Here is a 21,240-nt window from a genome sequence, read left to right on the forward strand (position 1 = left end):
GGCGTAATAATCACGTCCATCATGGAAAAAGGCTTGGCATGTCTCAGTTGAGGCTGTTGACACCGAACAGAGGAATAGCGTGCGGTTTTGAATGGATGACAGCCATGTGAACTGCTTCGGGTTTCGGGTTTACGTGTTTATTTTACATTTTAGGCACTGATGATTTCCTCTGACGCAAGACTGTCTCATCCAATGGAGAGTTATATTGAGTGTAACCGTAGAATAAGCTTCGCTTTCTACGTAGATCACCAACATTACAAGCAACCGGTAGTAAGGAGGTGAAGGGTCAAAGGTCACAGCACCCAGATGGAACACATTTTCCTGTGACCCTAGAATGATCATGGATGATAGAGGACTGCTAAGGGAAAGAAGTAAGCGGTAAGGAGAGAGGTAGAATGTTTTATTTTAAACCTCAGACAAGGGAAGATGTGAGAGCAGATGTGATTATATTTTCAGCGTTTAGCTGCTAAGTGGATAGAGCAGAAATGAAGCTGCGGTTTTCTGATGTTACACTACTGAAATGTGATTTATCTGTAGAGCAGCTTGCAGCCTTGAGGACGCCAGGGCTGCCGAGGCTTTAACAGTCAGCTGACTCCCATGTGGATGATAACATTAACCAGAACCTAATGGTCATTTCTCTCTTTCCGTCTGTCTGCCTTTCCTCACCATCCACGCTCCCTTTTTATCCTCCTCCTCTCCCTTTCTCTCTTCTCTCCTCCATCCCTCCATCCCATCCTCCCTCCCTCACGCCCCTCCCCTTCCACACCATCTTTCCCTCCTTCCCCTAACTTCTTGCTCCTCCCATATTTTTCTTTTCTATTTTGACCTCCCTTCTATCCTCCTCTACTCTTTTTTTCTCTCCTCCCTTCATTCCCCTCCCTTCCTCTTCCCTTCCTCCCCCATCCATCCATTCTCCTCCACTCCTCGCTCCTCCCGTAATTTTCCTTTTTGCCCTCCCTTGTCCTCCCTTTCTGTTCTCCTTTTTGCCCTCCCTCCTCCTCCCTTTCTCTTCTCCCTCATCCCCCTTCCTCACCATCTATCTCTCCCCTCTCCTCCTTGACCCTCCCATAATCATCCTTTTCCCTCGTCTCCTCCATCAATCCCCCTCCTTCCTTCCTTCCCTCCCTCCCTCGTCTCCCTGCAGGACCAGCGCTCCACGGTCATCTCCCTGCAGAAGCTGATCGTCAGGGAGGTGGCCAACGAGGAGCGCGGCCTCTTCCTCATCACGGCGGGCATCGAGAAGCCGGAGATGATGGAGGTGCTGGCCAGCTCCAAGGACGAGCGCAACACCTGGATGCAGCTCATCCAGGACGCCATGCAATCCATGTAAGTCGGGCTGCAGAAACAAAACTCCTTATTGCGATTTTATTTTATTTTGTTTTATTTATTTTTTTTTATTATTCATGTAGTTGTGTCATGTATTTATTTGTGTGTTTATATATCTGTCTGTTTATTTATTTTTGTTGCCATGGTGATATAGATTTTGTTAGATGGGGATGCAGCTTTTTCTGAATTTCTTTTTCAGATCTTAAAAAAAAAAACACAGTTTGTGGGAGGGGGCGGGGATACTTATCAGAGGTTTTAAAAAAAGATACTAATGCTTAGAGTTTTCTCACTTTAAATAAAATCAAATAGTTTCTCTGACATGGAGCTTATATTGTTGTCAGAGGAATTCTCTACAGCACCGGAAAACAGCATTTAGGAAGTAGTCTAAAAACTCTCGCTTTCAAAAAAAAACAAAAACTTGCAGCACCTGTAATAGTCAGGATTGCAATTTTGTTAATGAGCAGCTCTGCATGTAAGTCCATCTCCCTCCCCTGAACTGGAACCCTTCACCTCCATGGCGAAGCATGCTTCCCCTTCAGAGTGCTTTACATCCAGGGCTGGCATCTGAGGGTTCACCTCCATTTCCCCCATAACCCAGGAGTTAGACCCAGCCCAGTTCTTTACATGGTAATGTACGGTAAGCTGTGATGGAGGACTGTGCTGTCAGGAGGATTAGCACTACTCTACCTGGGGATGGGATGTACTCAGGGACGGTCTAATGCTGGATTGGCTTCAAGGGCAGCTCACTATAAGCGGAGGATTATTCTACTGCAGCCCAGCAGGGAGGACAGTGATTTGGTACTCTCTTCTCTCTCTCTCTCTCTCTCTCTCTCTCTCTCTCTCTCTCTCTCTCTCTCTCTCTCTCTCTCTCTCTCTCTCTGACTTCTGTCAAAATACACGATGGAGCTCAAGCTGTTCGCAGGCGTGGAAAACATAGACAAACTGTTTCTCTACCGCTGCTTTGGCTGTCTACTTCATCAAAGCCAAACTCTCACCACTTACATTAGATATATATACCTGTGTAACTATGGGTAGAGCAAGGCACTAACACTGCCAGGGTTAGGGGTTCACTTCCCACTGGGGCCACCCATGTTAAAAATGTACGCTCTGATGCTGCTGCACCACTCATACTTCAAGAAATGAAGTATGTAACCAAGACTCACATTCAGTGCGTTACCATGCAATTCCAAGGCAATTCCCTGATTATTCAAGTGGTCATGTAAACAACATAGTGCGATTTGCTTAATTGGATAAAGGCTGTAATCGCATTATGAGAAACCCGACTAACACAGCTAGGTTTTTGCCCAATCTTTCCAATTATTCGGCGCATGTATACCCTTAGTATACCCTTAGTCTGCTTTCTTTTGGTTTTTTACATCTGCGGATAAAGAACAACGTCCCCGGAAGCAGTAAACATGACAACCGGCAAGACTCACTTTTGGACTGATGAGGAATATGATAATGATAAGGAGAGTGTTCATTTAAGTGTTTTGCAGCCATAAGTAGTGCAAAGTAATGAGACACAGAAACCTGACCATATGGAAATAAGCTACGTGCGTGTGAGCTACAGTATGTTCAAAATCCAAAACAAGCGGCAGGAAGTTTTTTACGTCACTTCCTTAAGGAGAGAAATCCAAGTATGACTGAATCATGTTAAACCGGGGTTTTCCCTGTTATCGCATTACAAGAGTGCATGTTAACACGTCAATTCAATTATTGCCATAACCTGATTATTCCCTGTTACCGGGTTATTAGTGTGCATGTAAACGCGCTCTTTGCCTGTCTGGCTTTGCATGTTAAAATGTGTGACTTGGTCATTTCTCTCTTGTTTTAAATTGAATAGTTTGTGCTCTTTTGTTGCTCTGTAAAGTACTTTGTAATAGGTGCTTCATCAATAAAGTCCTGATGTGGCTTTATCTTCTTAGCATCATGCCATACACACTATTCTATCAGCCACAATTTCCTCTTCATAGAGCTTTACAATACCATGATGGCCTCCATTGTAGTATGGGTGGACTGAGTGGGAATTGAACCCCTAACCCAACAGTGTTGGTGCCTTGCTCTGCCCATTGAGCTACACAAGGCCACACTAGGCTGCTGGTTGGTTGTAGATGTGGTAAATGATGATTTTTGTTTGTTGGACAGAGAGAAGGATGAGGATGAAGGGATTCCCAGCGAGACGGAGGATGACAAGAGACAACTGGAGACTAAAGCCAAGGAGATGAGAGGTAAGAGGGACATGTTGAATCTGTGTGTGTGTGTGTGTGTGTGTGTGTGTGTGTGTGTGTGGGAGAGCAAGAGAGAGAAGGGATACGTTTGCTGCAAATATCACACAATGTTTTCTGTTTATGCCTTCAGTATTCATATACAGTGTTTGGGATTTCTCTTCCTTCCTTCCTTATTTCCTTCCTTCTCTCCTGTCTTCCTGCCCTCCTGTCTGCTTTCCTTCTTGTCTCTCTTTCTTCCTGTTTGTCTCTCTGCTCAGACCTGTTGAGGCAGAAGGATGCAGAGATCATGTCCCTGCTGGAGGAGAAGGTCAGGCTGTTCAGGGGGATGTGGGAGGGTCTGAGCCCAGCCGAGGAGGCCTGTCGGCCAGTCGAGCCGTTCTTCAGGTCAGCCTGCAGCCTGGAGCCACCCAGGGGGGCGGCCATCATGAAGGATGCCCTGCAGGAAGGTGAGAGAGAGAGCTCATGATTTAATTCCACTGTATGTAGATGCTTTGTTAATCTGATATTCATAACAATAAAGCAGAATGAATTGAGTGAGAGAGAAAGAGAGACAGAGAGAAAGAAAGACGTACCTTAGCTTGGTTTCCATCCAAGTATTTTATTGCTAGTTATTATGTATGGAACTACTATGTAGAAAAGCTGAATAGAAACTGAAATTTCCCGAATATCACACTTTTTTACGCTTGCGAATGAAAGCATGAAATATGACCAGCATTAGCTGATGCTGAAGAACAATAACAGTTCACCCAATACTAATCGATACTAATCAATTCTTGAAAGACTCTCCATTGTGTTTTTTTGATGTTCAGGAAGCCTGTTTATTCACTTCAACCCATCTGATGGAAACGCACCTATTCGCATTTTATTTTTGAGACATTTTAAAAGTTTGCATGGCATTTGCTTGACAGTTGGTTGGAGACAGAGCATCAGAGAGACAGATTGAGGGAGAGAGTGTGTGTGATAGGGATTAAAGAAAGAGAGAAAGAATAGGAGAGAGATTGAGAGACACTGAGGGAGACAGAGAGAGAGAGAGAGTGTGTTTTAGGATTTATTCAACTGTTATTTAGATGCTTTGGCAGCACTAACATTCAGAAAAATAGAGACTGAACTGGGACTTGAATAGAGAGAGAGAGAGGGAGAGAGACGGAGGGAGAGAGAGAGCACCGCAGCACTCAGTTGGCTTTGAATCCAGACAGAGTTCCCACACAGGTCTGGAAATTTCTGGAAAATTCTGGGAAATGAATTTGAGCTGTAGAAATGTCTGTGTAACAAGTTATTTAAGCTATTCAGTGACTTGAAAAACTCACACATTCAATCACACTGCAAAAACAAAACATGCACACACACACGCACGCACACACACACACACACACACACACACACACACACACACACACACATATCCATCTTAACAAGTCATTTAATTGAATATTTCGTTGCAAAACCTTATGTTACTTAAAAAACTAGTGTAAAAAAAGATAATTTCACTTCCAGTGCAACTCAACTTGTTTTAAGAATTTTCTTTGGTGATCTCATCGTGAAAGATGTGGAGTGATCTGCCTCACTCAAATAGAAGAAGAAGAGTCAATTCATAGTTAAATGACTTTTTAAGATGATTCTTTGCAGTGTGATCATTTCCTGGTCTGCAAATATATGTGGAGAAAAAAAAATGTTCAGACCTAATACACGTGACGCATTTTATATAGTTGTAGACCCAATGCCATTTCATCTTATGAAATAAGTTATGTCATGTCATGTAGAATAATGTTCAGCTATAGAGTAAGTAAATAAAGGTCTGGAGAAACATTAAATTTATAATGGAGAATCTGTTGGAACCCTGATTAACTGTGAATAGTAACTGCCATTCATTCTGTAATGAAGGGACATGAATTCTTAATGATTTCTCGATGGTCCAGATGTACGAAGAACTATTTTGTGTTCGGGGTTATTTTGGTATTTGCATTTTGAATAAAACATATTCACTGAATTTATTTAAACTGAAATTAATTGACCTCGACGTTGGCCCACATGCCTGGATGAACTGGGTTGGTGGAAGCTAACATAATTACTGAAGAGGTCGTAGCTGTGAGGGGGTGAGTGAGCAGCACGGGTCAGGAAGACTGAGAAACTACCACACAGATACAGCTATTGCACGCTAAGTCTTATTCTTTACTGCAGGCTTTCTGATCTGCTGCTGCACTTTAGCTCCATCCCTAAGAGGAATAGTTTGGCAAAATCCAGTTTCACAGTACAATAAAATTACAGTTTGGTTACACTGTGTAAAATTCAAGAAATGATTGTCTGCAGGATAAATGCACTAAGGAGAACTTGGCCTCAGCTGTAGAAACTAGCAGGAAACAGATGTGTGAGGTGCTTCAGCTACATTATTGTGTATTTTTCACCTCTTCCTTCCAGTGCCCGGAGCAGTAAAGGTCCTTATTTGATATGTGATGTGGCTGCGGTAATGTCATTTCTCCTGCTGAGGTTATTGTGTTGTACTGTGAGTTGACGTGTCCACCAGCGCTGGCTTCTTTATCTCCTTCCTTTCATTGGAAAGGTCACTACTGCATGTTCCATCTATCTATCTATTTGTCTATCTAGAGTTTAGGGTGTTTTTAGAGATTGCAAATATTTCAACTTTTAGTAAAAGAACTCTGTGGTTGAAATAGGCTTTTAATAGTCGCTTAGCAACAAGAGCCAGGATCAGGTTGTAAGCAGAGGTGCCTGGTAGGACCCATGGGTGCAGGGCTGAACTGTAACACAGTTAGCCTGGATAATTCACTTATTGACCTGCACGCTGCTGTTTGCCTTTGTGTGTGTGTGTGTGTGTGTGTGTGTGACAGTGGAGACGTTACAGACGCTGGTGAACGGCAGCCTGGGCGGGGCGATGGCCAGCGTCCAGGAGGGAGGAGGCGCGGGGCCGGTGTGTTTGCCCCGTCGGGCCGAGACCTTCGGAGGCTTCGACAGCCACCAGATGAGCAGCAGTAAGAGTAAGTCCGCTGCTGCGGCTGCTTATTATTATTTTTCCATGGAAAGAATGTGCAGGCCGGCCTAGTGGCTAGGCCAGGTCACAGCTCTGAACCCCGCACCGGCTACTGTGTGCCCATCAACAGCCAAACTCACTCATCTTCCCTGTTGAAGTGTCCTTAAGCAAGACACTGAACCCCTGCCTGCTCACTCACTGTAAGTGTGGATAAGAGCATCAGCTAAATGACTAAAGTGTAAGTGTTAAGTGCGCTGTGGTAGTTTCCTGACAGCGCTGTGAGCTTAGCACGGCTTGAGAAGTACAACTATTTCAACTTCTACTAAAACAGTGCTGCGCCTCAAACAAATCTTCAATCATCTCATACCAACCGCAGGAGCCACGCCTAGCGCTTCCCACAATGCCTCTGTTTAGCGCCGCTAGATAAAACAGAGGAGACTGGTGGAGACCGGGGCTTAGACAGTCGAGCTGAAGCCTCCTGTGGGAAATGTGGCCTGGGGCAACACTTCTGAACCGGTGGCTTACGAGCTGAGAGTGGGACTGTACTGACGCCGCCTCAGATGCACCAGAGGGCCATGAGAGGTCCAGACTTCTACATCAGTAGCAGCACTGAAGAAGTGCCTGGCTAACTGATATGAAAAATGGCACTATGCTAGAGAGTTTTTCCCAGTACAGTTTAGTGCCGTTCATGTGCCATCGTACACCAAATGTCTGCAGGTTTTCATTCCAAACAATCACTACAGCAGCTCATTTCACTGATTAGTCCCTCCTCTCTGGTTGAAGTTGTGCCGATCAGTGAAATGAGCTGCTGAAGTGTTTGGTTGGATTGAAAACCTGCAGACTTTAGCCTCCAAGGACCATGGTTGAGAACACTGATTTAGCTGAAGCGCTTATCCAGGCTCTGCTCACAGACACATGGCTCTTGATAGACACAAAATTGGCTCCTGTGGGGATCAAACCTGCAACCTTCTGGTTATGAGATGGACTCCTGAGCCGCTAGGCTGCCCTGCCGCCCCAAACAACATCACCTTGAATCTGTCTACTGATCTATCCACCTTTGAATTGCTTTCCCAACACTCCTAGTTCTCCTAGAGTTTACCACCATCAGCTTGCCTAAAATTCACACTCACAGACATAAATCTTTGTAAAAACATGATTATTTACACACAAATTAAGTTTTTTCTTACATTCTACCAGAAAGTCATGCTCCTGATGATTTTAGGTTTTCATGTATTCTGTTCACATGACTGTACTGTTTGCTGTTGGCCTGCCAGAACAAGGGGATTCAGTGTGTTATTATTCCATCTTCAGTGATTTGACTGATATGTTCACTGCACATAATGCACTTTGGAATGAAATGGTCCTAAACCTGTCAAAAGAAACTTCCCATCCTTAATTTGTGATTGTGTGCAGGCTTCCTACCACTTACTATACTGCCATCAATTTAGCCCCAGTCACCTAAATAAGACTGAGCCTGGAAATAAAATCTAATAAAATACCCAAGAAGTAACTGCTGCAGCATTTCATTAATCTGAACAACCTCAATGCCCAAGGGGATTGGATTAGGTTCTACTGTACTGTGAATTGGTAATTATGAAAAATATATCTGGAGTAAATACAGTATGTTCACAATGTGAAGTCTGTGTTGTTGTGATGTTTGCTATATAGGTAGGAATAGTTCATTGGTTTAGCCAGTTCCCTGCTCCATGGTTTACCCCTATTATCACTATATAATTTGTCTTGTACAACTATTCTGGTTGGTTGTAGTTGGTTGTATTTCCAGTATAATTCAAACTGTAACCATCTATTTCTCTGTCAGCCATATTCCTCTGTTTGTCAAAATTTCACTGTCTCCATCTTGGCCAGCATTGGTCTTCACTCTTACACTGATAATAGGGATGTTTTGGAGGGTAAACACATCTAAACCCCATTTGCTAGATAGAGTTTACCACCTTTTTTTTTTAAATTTGTGGTCTTTTATTACTTTGCAAGAGATTATAGATTGCACATTTTTATCTTAATTTAAAGGCAAGGTTTTCAGCACACGTGAATGCATGATATGAGCAGAAACATCTATATTTTGTAGCCCTATTCTCATATCTGTGGTAAGCCCCTTCTTGTAGGAGCGTGGATTCTCTGCCGTCTTGCTCATCTATTCTCCTGCGTTCTTCCTTCATGTCAGATGGAGACAAAGACGAGAGCGAGGACACGGCGGGAGATCTGCGCAGGACGGAGTCTGACAGCGTTTTAAAGAAGGTCAGCATCTCAACAGCCAATTATTCTCAACTGTGAAGCCGCTACGCCCCCACGCCTCCTCGAGGACCCGGGGCCATGTGTGGGGGTGCATTCGTCCTCCAACATAAACAATACCATTAAGATGAATTTAGCCGCTTCTCTCCCTCCAGCGAATTAGCCCCTTGATTCTTCCTGCCAGGTCCCGTTGCTAATGGCGACCATCGGTTGTGTAAGAATCCAATAGCGGATGAAAATAAATGGGCCGCCGTTAGGTGCTGCTACTGTGGCTCTGCACTGGGCGGTAGCCATTGTAGTCTTCCTTCATGCATTTATCCTGCATTAGTGCAGCAGACGGTCCTTTATTGAATGTTTCAGTAGAACCAAACTAGCATATTGCGAACCATAACCATCTAGGCCATTCTGTGTATCTTCTAACAGCTGAAACAAAAGCAGCACTTGGTTTTTCTTAACAATTCCTCTTAGGGATATGGAGCCAAAATGCAGCAGTAGTTGAGCAGTAAAAAGAGGGAGCGTGTGACAGTGTGTAGAAGCCAGTGTAGAAACTCACAGTACACATATCCTGTATGTGAGTGCACGTGTACCTTGTGTGTGCACGGAAACACATTTGTACAGTATATCTGATTTGCGAACGTGTGCACATTCACACACACTCATACAGTACATGCATATCCACATGCATGCAATCATACCCAGACACAGTTAGAATTGCACATCACACACACACATATATATAGTTCTAATCACACACACACAGATATGCACGCACACACATGCACAGTAATGAACACATGCACATGCTGTACACAGTATGTCATGTACACACACACAGAGACACAATGATGCACACACGCTGTTCTCGGCTGTGGTCACAATTAGAGCGTGTGTGTTTCTGTTCTGTGCAGGGAGGAAACGCCAACCTGCTGCTGCTGCTGAAGAGGAACAGTGAGGTAAGACTTCCTCAGCCAATCAGAGCCACTGTTTACCAGGATACTGTCAAAACTCTGTGTCAAAATGTGTCTGTAACTCTGGAGTCAACCAGCCTGCCTGGCAGATTCACTAAGCTGAACTTGGACATATGATAATAATAATTTCTATAGCACTATTCAAATCACAGCACAAAGTGCTTTACAAAGGAGTAAAAACAAAATGGATGAAAATGACAGCCTACGCAAGGTAAGAAATGTGAAGTAAACCTTAGAAGGAAGTCACAAACAATCAATTAAAGGCCATACTTGAAAGCAAGTCTATATAAATGAGTTTTAAGAAATGATTTGAAAAGATGATACACATTTGAGATTAGATGTGATTAGCTTCAACTTTAACGATCCGTCTGGGGAAATTAGGTCATTGCAGCAAGTGGAATAGGATATAGCAAACAAATCCAACAAAAAACATTGATATTTTTATATATTTCTATATAACATTGACATTTACTATAAACATGCGGCTGACAGTTTCAGCACTAGAAAATGTTCAGTAGAAATATATGAAATGAAAGTACAGGTAAGGTCTAGGTAACGTATGGAGTAGAGTATTAAGAGGGCATGCAACATAGCAGCAGTAAACTTACTGAGATGGAAAATTCTGTATTAATTATTCTGGAATGTAGTCACAAAATCACACAATTAATAGCCAACAAAATCCACTTAGAGCTAAAAAAACATACATAAACAACTACCAGCTTCAGAAACATTTTAACCTAATGACTAGTCCACATGACCAGAGATCAGTCAATCAATTTGATTGTAATCAATCAATGAATTTGAAATTGTAATCATAATGGTACAGTATTTCAACTTTTGTCTGTGGAAATTCAAATTATTTGACATTACACGTCTGTGTTTAAAGGTGCAACATGGAGCATTTCTGAACATCAGTTGGTCGCCTTTATCACACCCCGGAGGTTTTGTTGGGGTTAGTGTTTCTCAAAATGAAGACCACATTTCTCATGAAGCCCTGTTGCTTCCTGCCACAGAGAGGATGTGACTACTTTCACTTACTGACGAGGATAATTGTGTTGGAAGTGATTTTTCTATCAGCCTTTTACTTCTTCCACCATCTGCCATTGCCAGAAATTATTTAACTCTGTTGGTGCTGAAAGAACAGCGCCCTCTTCCTGTTTTGTGCCATAAAGCGATCTCCATTGTGCTGGAAAGCAGTGTAGATGATTTGTCGATGTTAAAATGCTACATGGTACACTTTTAAACTTGCTAAACACATTTAAACAAAAGTGAATTCAACAAACTGGACTGTAAATGGTTGACCAGAAAGATTTCAGCCGTCTTTCTGTCAGCCAGGCAAAAGTAGTAGACAGGAGCGCCTGAAGGTTAAGCGGCAAAATTCAGTGAGTCGAGTCGAAGACCAAATTATGTTAGCCAAACTTCATCACTGAGCTGAGTACAAAACAGTACTACTGTAGGCCTACATGAGGATCATTTCAGTTTTATACACCACAACTATTGGTTACAACAGTGATTTAAGCTTGAAAAGACCAAATACTGTTTTAATACTCTTTATAAGCTTGCTGTTACCTCTATGTATCAGGTATACATGCAATTATTTACATATAACATTTTCCCATTCCAAATGCCTCCTTGCTCTAAGTAATATATTACAAATGTCACTCCACTATTGACATGGTCAGAGAGACAAGAGAAGATTGGGTAACATGTTCCTTTACTGTGGACTTTTTCAACATGTCAAGTAACTTGACGCAATACTTTCCAAGTCAAACAAACACTTGATAACTCCAGCTCCATAGCTGCTGTCACCACTGCCCTTCCCTAAGCTCCAAGCCAGGTCTCTATCTCAGCATTCCACTTATAGCACAGGGATAGTTACAGCAGATGCTGTAGAGTAGAAAATACAAGCTGTGGCTTTCAGTACATAATGATTTTTCATTGGTAATAATACCAAAAGATCACCTGCCAGAGAGGCTGGTAGAATCCGGGTGTTCATTTCCCCCAATCCGTCATACTGACTATTATGGATTCTCTAATTTATACTTGATGCTACAATACTATCTGCAGCCATTACATAAATGCCATTTTGTGCCCTTCCCACTAAGTATTATGTAGACCATTTTGTGTCTTAGTAAACATTTGGTGACAGCTGAAAGCACCCTGGCCTCTAAACATGCTGTTGTCTTTGTGTTTCTCATAGTCTTTGTATGGAGACGTCGTGTCACTGCAAGCTGCAATCTGGCAGTTTATTGTTGCCTTGCTTATTGGCAGACGTGCATATGGAGAACATGACTTAAGCCTTCTAAATTGTTTGGGTCCGCTGGTAAATTAGGGTTACATCAAATCCACCATGTAGCACTTAATTATACAAAAATGTCAGCTTTTAAAATTAATCACTACTGCCTCCCACTGCCTATTTTAACAGAGGAAGATGAAGGGATGTCAAGCGAACCAATAAGCAAGGCGACATCAAACTGCCAGGTTTCGACATGCAGTTTGACAGGATATTCTCTCCCATATAAAAATAGGAGCAGCACGTTAGAGGTTTTAAAAGATGCTCAGCGGTGTGTCTTGTTCTACAGCAGGTCCTCCACAGCGTCTCCAATCTCCACCTCCTGCTCAGCACTCTGCAGGTAAGGAGGCTTCGCCCTGAGGAGATACGCTACAGCATATCCTATTAGGCTACGTTCACACTACAGGCCTTCATGCTCAATTCTGAGTTGCTGCTCATATCTGATGTTATTTGGATGATTGTTCATATCTATTCTGGGCTGCAACCCATATTGGATACCTATATAAACTGACAGCGATGTCGAAAAGAGTTACAATAACAAAAGACGTCAGATCTCTTTTTGTACCGATGCTTCTCCCCCTTGTTTCAAACACTTTTTGGTTTCGGCGTCTTCCCGTTTTGACTCAATGTAGGAATCTTCCCAAATACCAATCAAGTACTTCACTTTCTTTCCATTGTTGGGTTTTGTTGGCCTTCATGCTCATGCTGACTCAGCCATGACAGTTGTCTCAAGTAAATTACATAAGATTTATTTATTGTCATGACAACGCTGGCAAATTCTGATTTGAGCTTTCAAATGTGGGTTGCATGCCTTTAGATCCGATTGTGTACCACATATCCACGTGGTCCAGATCAGAATTGGAAAAAATGCGACTGTGAAGCTTTTTGCTGTTCACACTGATGAGAAAACCTCAGATCTGTGTCACATGTGAGGGGAGAAAAAATCTGAATTGGGACCCTTTCAGCTGCAGTGTGAACGTAGCCATAAAGACATAGAAAAAAGAAGAATGTCTGGAACAGCTGACACAATACCATATAATACCAGCATGCAATCTGTCTGCCTGATCTAATCTATGTGCTCTGTGGCTCTGGTTCCGTCTGTCCCAGGCGGTGGTGGTTCAGCAGGACAGCTTCATCGAGGACCAGCGGCAGGCCCTGACCGAGCGCCCCCCCTCCTCCTCCTCCTCCTCCTGCACCTCTCTGTCGCGGCCGTCCTCGCGGCCCAGCTCTCTGATCGAGCAGGAGAAGCAGCGCAGCCTGGAGAAGCAGCGGCAGGAGCTGGCCTCCCTGCAGAGGCAGCAGTCGGCCCACGCAGAGGAGAGGAGGCGCAGGGAGAGGGACTGGGAGCAGAGGGAGCAGCAGCTGACCGACAGGGAGGTGCTGCTGCATGTGCAGGTAACCGTGCGTCCGCTTCCGCCGGTTCACTTTATCACTGATACGGTTTTATGCAGCAGTAATGCCTCGTGCCTGTGTTGGGGTCGGGCAAATGGACAAATACATGGGCGGTAGGCGGTGGGAATTCCCTTGCCAATTCTTTACCTTGACATTTGGTCATTTAAAATGAAGACACCCAGGGTTTCCCACAGTGCTTTATAGTGAGGGCAGGTCACCTTGACAAAAGAACTGACTGTAAAACCCAAACTGCAAAAATGTGCTAGGCTGCTGAGACATTTCAATGGTGTTAGATAGGGTTAGGGTTTGTTTAAAGCTAGCATGCTAAGCTGGCTGACAGCAGGGCTTCAAAATAATGAACACATCTCGCACATCTCAGGTTTCAGCACTAACTAGCGAACTGACAAACTAAATAACTAGATGTCCAGGGTTAGAGTTAGCACTCCTAAACCCTGGCCAGTGGAGACAAGGCAGCATCAGTTAATTATTGGTATTTATGTATATGGTATGGTGCAGTTTGATGATGATGGAGGATGATGCAGTGAGAGTTTACAAAGTGCTTTACAGAAAGGCGTGAAAACATGAATAGTAGAATGTGTAAGGAGGGGAAAAAAATGGGAAACATATTCAAAAGAAAATTTAAGAATAAAATTATAATTATTATAATTAGAATAAAAAGCATAAATAAGTAAATAAATAAATAAACAAAAAAGAAACAATACAGGTCATAAGTGGGCAAAATCATGCATGCTTTTCAGTTATTGCATCTAGAATGAGATATCATGTATCCCCCCCCCCCCCCCCAACTAATGTACCTGATGGAAATACTCTGCAAGAGCTGATTGTTGGATCAAGCATTTTTTTTTTAGTTAAATTTAAACTGTCAAATCAATCAACTAATCAACCGGCCAATCACTGCAGGAGGAGGAGATGTCGAGCAGGCGCAAAGACCTGGATGAGGAGAAGCAGGAGCTGCAGAGTAAGAAGGAGGAGTACCAGAGAGACCTGGAGAGACTGAGAGACGCCCAGAGGAAGATGGAGAGAGACAGGGTGGCGGTGCAGCGGCAGCTGGACAAGATGGAGGACCTCTGTCTGGCTGAGGTGAGGAGGGACGCCTTCATCATCATCGTAATAACGATAATATGATTTCCTCTATTGCTCCCTGTGGGGGAATTCTCTTTTCTCTTGGCCTCCTCCACAGTGAGGTCAGAGGTCAAGCTCAGCAGGAGCTGGAGCTGGTAGGGATTCAGTGTCTGGCTCAGGAACACTTCAGCAGGGTGGCTGCTTGCTGACGTGGGCTTTAAACCCGGAATCAAAAAAACTCTCTGTCATGTATCGACTAACAAACAGGAGCAGTGTTATATAGCGATTCAAGCTGTAGAGTGACTGTATGTTTGCGGAATGAATATCAAGGCTTTCGTGCCAGTTCAACTACATGCAACATCTCTTTTTGGTAATATGTTTTGTGACATTTTAGAAATTGTAAGGATATTTTTGTATATTGTTTTCTGTAAATGTGTGAATTTTGGATTTATTTTTTTATTTTTATTTTTTTGCTTTTTCCAATATATAAGCATAGAGGAAATGCAATAAAAAAAATGTAAAAACACCAAAAACAGAACACATAGACACCCCCCACCCACTTTCATCTCCCCACCCCAAATGCACTAACAAACAAAATGCCAGATTACAAATGAAGTATGTAGCATGGATGACTGTTAATTGTCTGTAGTTGTGGCATATTTTTTACACGGCTTTTCTTGGGGAGCGGGCTTTATTCACGCATACACACAACACTCCCCAGCTATTGTCAGAGATCTGGCCTCCATTTGAGATCCAGTCTTTACTGGTATTGGTCGTATTGGTATTGGTAGTTTAACGGTATGTACACATATGTATGTACAGTATGTCTAGGTGAATAGACGTGCATTGTAAGATAACTAAGGACCTTTGAAATATATTCACTTTACACATGTAGATAACAGATGCCCTATTACATCTGTCTAACCCTTCTCTCCCACCCACCCCTCCTCCCTCCCAGAGGACGCCCTCCAGTACGTCGGACGATTCCCAGTTCCCCGGGAGCTCCCGGTCTCTGGAGCTGGACGCGCCGGAGCTCTCCTCCTCGCTGGCCAGGCTGCAGACCCAGCAGGCCAAGCCCAAGAAGAGCCTGAACCCCTTCACCTCGTCCTCCGTCAACCCCGGCCTGAAGGCCGGCGACGCTCCCAACCAGATCCCCAACTCTCTGCTGCAGCTGGCCAAGAACAAGGGCAAAGACAGGAAGGAGAAGAAGAAGAAGGGCAAAGGGGGGAGCACAAAGACAGCAGGTACAGAACGGCTAAATGGATGGAGTGAAGGAGGGAGGAAGTGATTGGTAGAGGATGAAGAGATGGATGGGTAGAAGGATGAATAGGCCAAGTGATCTCAAATTGTCCTCAGAAAGAACATTTAAACCCATGTTTGAGCCCAAAATTTCAACCCGTGTTGAATATTATGAAGCCCTACTGCGTTTCCAGTTGCAGTGCATGCTGGGTAGACTAACCCACTGTAGGTAAAGGATCATATATGACCTGACCTGGACAGAGTTTATGATGAGGAATATGAAATAGTATTGTATAATAATATATACTGTGTATATACATATATATAGTGTTTCTGGTTTAGTCCTGTTTTTGGAAAGGGAGCAGTAACTCTCTCTGCATTTACAAATCCACTCTTTCAGCAACATGTCAGACACATAAATATGATACATACGAATATGCAATACATGCATGAATATGAAAGCATGAATACATACTTAAATATCAAAGCATGGCTATGATATTAGCAGCCTGACCAAGGAGGTTACATGCACATTTAGGTGCCCAATGTTTAATCTCTGGGTTAAATGTCTTTTTCCTGTGATACAGTGAATATTAACAGTCTATAACGTTTTTAGAATAATTAATCAAACCTCTCTCCTCTCCTCTCCTCTCCTCCCCCCTCCTCTCCTCTCCTCTCCTCTCCTCTCCTCTCCTCTCCCCTCCTCTCCTCTCCCCTCCTCTCCTCTCCTCCTCTCCTCCCCCCTCCTCTCCTCTCCTCCCCCCTCCTCTCCTCTCCTCTCCTCTCCTCTCCTCCTCTCCTCCCCCCTCCTCTCCTCTCCTCTCCTCTCCTCTCCTCTCCCCTCCTCTCCTCTCCTCCTCTCCTCCCCCCTCCTCTCCTCTCCTCCCCCCTCCTCTCCTCTCCTCTCCTCTCCTCTCCTCCTCTCCTCCCCCCTCCTCTCCTCTCCTCTCCTCTCCTCAGACCCCCAGCACCTCCCGGAGCCTCCTCTAGATGGGGAGATCTTCTTCTGCTGAGAGGAGCGGCGTCTCCTCTTCCTCATCATTGCACCACACCGTCCTGACAACCAGACTATTACATTACTTTTACTTTCTGGAAAGCAACACGGTATGGCGGTGCATTTTTGGGCGTTGTGTCATGTTTCAACCGGAAATACGTTGAATTATGAGCAAGATGCCATCGAAATGCCGTTTCCATGTGACTTTTACGCTGCGGTTCACATATCACACACACAACACACACACACACACACACACATCCAAATGCCACTAGGAAACGGACATGAATGCCAACAGGCTCCATATGTGATGATCAGTCTGGAAACTCCTGACTGAGCTACAACATTGACACTTGATAGAAGACTGAAGACACACAGAGGAATATTTGACTCGACAGAGGTGAAACCAGACTCAACCATCTCTCCTAGCAACAGTCTTTGATTCAATAAGTAGGTGTTTCATTCCAAAATGCTACTGTGTGTATCCACTTTGAGAAAAAATTGTTGCCTGATGTTCATGTCTCAATATTTGCACAGCACATGTGATTACACCCACTAAATTTGCCTCCTGTTTTGTAAGCAAGATGGAATTGTTACATGATAACTTCAGTAATCTTCTATAATCACTTTTACTTTTCATGCCAGCAGTCATGTTGCTTGGCTGGGTTTTTAATTTATTCAAATTATGGATATCTCATTTTGGAGTGAAACTCTTCAGATGTGTATGTGTGTTTTCCAGACCCAACAGTAATGAAGGGATTGAGACATCTCTTCCTGTGTCTAATGGTTCCATTCAGACTCCGCTCGGTGTGTTTTAGAGCTGTGGATGGATATTAGTTTGATCCTGGCTTTATCTGCCTCTCAATAGGCTTTTATGCGCTCCTCATCTTTCATCTGAGGGGTGACGAGCGGGGCTTCCTTCGTGTTTTTAATTGCATCTCACCCTGCAGGTAGCATACTAATGGCTTGTGTCTGTTAAGAGGAGTTCAACTTCCTCATTCAACCTCCCTCTTTCATTTGTGATAATGGACTCGGTAGATGCACGCCGCCGATGGTTTTAACGAACAGAGGCCGTTCATTTAGAGGCAAAGCAGCTGGTTAGAGCGAACGGGAAAGGAAATTAAGAAATTAACTAAAACTACAATGGAAGAGACGATCTGTTTTCTGTTCAGGCATTTAAAGAACAGCTTGCTCTGCGGCGATTACCCGATCATTTCAAACCAATCAACAACGTTCATTAATCAACGTTGTTAAGCGCTTCGGTCATTATATTCGGGTGCTTTTTAGTTATCAATATCAAATATCAATCAGGTGGCTCTTTATATTCTGTGGAGTGACTTTTCAAATGAGAACCTTGACGCTCATGAAAAGCAACAACGACCCAAAGCGAGATTGTTCCTAATGTGTTGATTCACATAAAAAGATACTGTGGTTTCTTTTCCTAACGATTATTAGTCTTTAAAAAAGGAGGCCGGTAGCTTGTACGTAATCAATGTAGGGTGATATATCCAGATTTTTGGGTTTATATTTTAGCCTAAAAATTTTAGTCCATTGTTTTTTTGGCCAGATTTACTACCTGCTGGACAGGTAGGGATTCAAATCAGAGCAAGTTTAAAATAAAAAAGCCTCTTTTTTGCTCGGTTACACAAAGCCAACAGTGAATTGCAGAGCGGCGTCACTGAACCGCTCCCTCTCACTGCCTCTTTTATCCTCCCTTGTGTTTGTCTGACCCCCTCTAAGTGCTGTTTGTTAACTCGTCGTCTATGTTGAGAATTTCACTTCATGTCTTGGCTGGTTTGTTATAGTGTGTCTTCTAAGAGGCTTACAGGGCCAGCCAATTAGTTGCTTCATGTCTTTTGTTTATGGCTTTGGTGTAATCCTGTCAAAGACACAGAGGGGAGAGGGGCTTTTTTCTTTTTCTCTTTTGTGGTGTGTTCTGACCACTAGGGGGCACTGCACCTATGACTAAATCACTTCCCTCACACAACAACAACAACCTGAAACTCTAGAAACTATTTTGTTTTTTTTCCCTTTTTTTCCTCAGTTCCTGCTGTGAGGAATTGACATATTTTCCTCAGCAGGTCATTGCCATAGAGAGATAATGTGATGAGCGTGGGCTCTCGCGCTGACATTTTCCCTATGGCATTTGTAATTGGCTGCAGAAACAAATAAGTTGTCAAGAGATTGTAATTGGTTATTCAGTGACACCAGTCGGCAACAGCTTTAATATGAGAAAGGCCTAAGATTTGAGGGGAGCGACCGGGCAGACGCACACACAAACCTCTCTCTGCAAGGGACAATCAGCAGGTGCAAGTCAAGAAAATGACCCCCCACCCCCCTTCTCCCCAATGATGATAGCCTGTACATGAGATAAGCGTATCCACCAGGTAAAATAAAACCTTGCGTAGCCTTAAATCTATCGAAAAGATGTGCTAGAGTAGAACCCGGCGTCTTCTCAGGAGAGAGAGAATAGCTTTTATACCTCTGCTTTGAAACGAAGGAATTGTTTGTACTATTAAAAAAAATGGTACAGAATTGTTTTCCATACTGAGCAATGTAAAAAAAAAAAGGGCAAAAACAAATATGTAAATATGATTTATGTATAAAAACAAAATCAAATGTAAAAACTTTAATTATTTGTTTGATTTGTGATTTATCGCAACATTTTGTAAGAATGCTTTATTTATGTTTTATTCTCACCCTCTCGGTGATATACAACGTAAAGACATATTTCTCTCATAATAAAAAAAATGATTATGGACATTTTGGGAGTCGTTGGCTTGGTCCCTGCTGTTACAGTTCGTGTCATGTTTCCTGTGTGATCCCTGCACTGTGATTGGTGCAATTTTGCCTTTGGTTCCTCACCTTTTTCTCTTCTTCTTTGAATGCTTTAGCACAATAAAAACATTCATTCTTAACATCAAAACCACTTTTTTTTGTCATTTTCGAGGGAAATATCACTAAATGATGCTGTTGGTTTAGTTTCCCGTTTCCTCTGGCGGTGGCGGTGATGGAAGTGTTGTTGCTGTGTCGGTGCACCACTGCTGAAAGAAGCCAGTGGAAACACTGTCAATTATGTTGCAGGAATGACAGCGGTGCAGGCGTACAGCAGCATTCATACTTCATGATAAATAAAGAACCTGCTGCTTTAATCCCCCCATGCTCTCTACACTGCAGACAGTCAGCCAGGCAGTTGTTCTGCCTCTGGAAACATTTCCTCTTTCTTTGTCTTTAACATGTTTAGGAGTACTGTATGATCTAGTCTAGTCGTCATCATCATCATCATCATCATCATCATCACCATCATCATCATCTGTCTAACCCTAACTCATTGTCTGAGCCATAGGATCAGTCTCCAGCAACGTATTTCCCACGTCAGCTCAATGCAATTCAGGTCAATTAAAAGCTTTATGGTCCTATAAGAAATATTTGGTTTGCAAAAAAAAAGCATTATAATAAAAACGTAATAAAAAGCGCAATTAAAAACACATAACAAATCAACAAGCCATACAGTCAGACATCAGTTGATCAGAGCAGGTGGGGAGGCAGCAACTCGATGTAGTGCAGTAAAAAAATCCCCTCATCAAAAACTGTAAACGTTTTATCTCCTTCCAGATCATTCCTGCCGAACCGCGGTTGTGTCGTTTTAAATTGGCGGCCGGTTTTGTCGTGGGGGTGAGGTGGGGGTGGGGGTGGGGGGGGGTGCAACGGCAGAAAGCCGGGCGCCCTCATCCTCATCCGCTTCTGGTTGTCATGGCGACGGGGAATGCTGAGGCACATGGGACAGTCGGCTGTTTCAAAGCAGCGTTATGAGAGGAGAGAAGAGCAAGAGACGGAGAGAAACGGAAAGGAGAGGGCGGATCATGACTATGTAGTTTTTCCAAATGCAAAACTACAGTATAGTCCAGGAGGGAAAACAAAGGCACTCAACTTAAAGCATCAACACTTTCCAATAGATGGATCTTCCATAGTCTGAACAACTGCTTCAAACTCACTAAGAGGCAGAAGTCTCTCTGCAGATAATTCCATCCAGAGAGGTCAGAGGTCACAGTGGGTTTCTTATCTTTTTCTGTCTGAACCGCACAGACACTCGGCAGAAATGACTCTAACTGGCAGAGCTGGAGCAGCTATTTTGAAAGTCTAGTTTCACAAGCTACCGGTTATTTCACATCGGAAGAAGTTGAACCACAGCAAGGCTACCCTTGAGAGAAATAGAGTTTTGTTAAGTTACTTAGAAAAGTTCATAATATAATACAAAATCAGTGCAAAAATACCACTGATTGGGATATTTATTCGTATCTGTTTCCAATGGCCACACTCCGACAGCTGCTGAGTCCGCACCAAATAACCCTATCTGTTTTCATTACAGGAAGAAGTGCAAGCAATGTTTACTTTCTGATGGATTTAATGTCCATCACTGATCTAGGATGCCACCGAGCAGACTGTCGTACTGGGATCCATATTTCTGAGGCATAATAATGGTC

At 43.3% G+C, this 21,240-nt stretch overlaps 1 protein-coding gene across 6 annotated transcripts in view; it reads left to right on the top strand.

The window, feature by feature from the left end:
- Positions 1 to 19,647, top strand: part of akap13a (A-kinase anchoring protein 13a) — a 48,913-nt gene extending 29,266 nt beyond the window's left edge. For 5 of the 6 annotated variants that reach the window (XM_078282595.1, XM_078282600.1, XM_078282603.1 and 2 more), the window contains 11 exons: positions 1,145 to 1,326; positions 3,472 to 3,554; positions 3,812 to 4,000; positions 6,398 to 6,544; positions 8,720 to 8,793; positions 9,696 to 9,740; positions 12,338 to 12,388; positions 13,156 to 13,443; positions 14,362 to 14,541; positions 15,482 to 15,767; positions 16,723 to 19,647. In XM_078282595.1, coding sequence (XP_078138721.1) covers positions 1,145 to 1,326; positions 3,472 to 3,554; positions 3,812 to 4,000; positions 6,398 to 6,544; positions 8,720 to 8,793; positions 9,696 to 9,740; positions 12,338 to 12,388; positions 13,156 to 13,443; positions 14,362 to 14,541; positions 15,482 to 15,767; positions 16,723 to 16,775 — 1,578 coding nt within the window. In that variant the 3' untranslated portion in view covers positions 16,776 to 19,647. The remainder of the gene's footprint in view (positions 1 to 1,144; positions 1,327 to 3,471; positions 3,555 to 3,811; positions 4,001 to 6,397; positions 6,545 to 8,719; positions 8,794 to 9,695; positions 9,741 to 12,337; positions 12,389 to 13,155; positions 13,444 to 14,361; positions 14,542 to 15,481; positions 15,768 to 16,722) is intronic. The other variant, XM_078282599.1, reaches the window with a different exon arrangement.
- The last annotated feature ends 1,593 nt before the right edge of the window (positions 19,648 to 21,240 follow it).

This window comes from Centroberyx gerrardi, chromosome 1, assembly GCF_048128805.1.
Source record: "Centroberyx gerrardi isolate f3 chromosome 1, fCenGer3.hap1.cur.20231027, whole genome shotgun sequence".
In the NCBI taxonomy this organism is placed as follows: Eukaryota; Metazoa; Chordata; class Actinopteri; order Beryciformes; family Berycidae; genus Centroberyx; species Centroberyx gerrardi.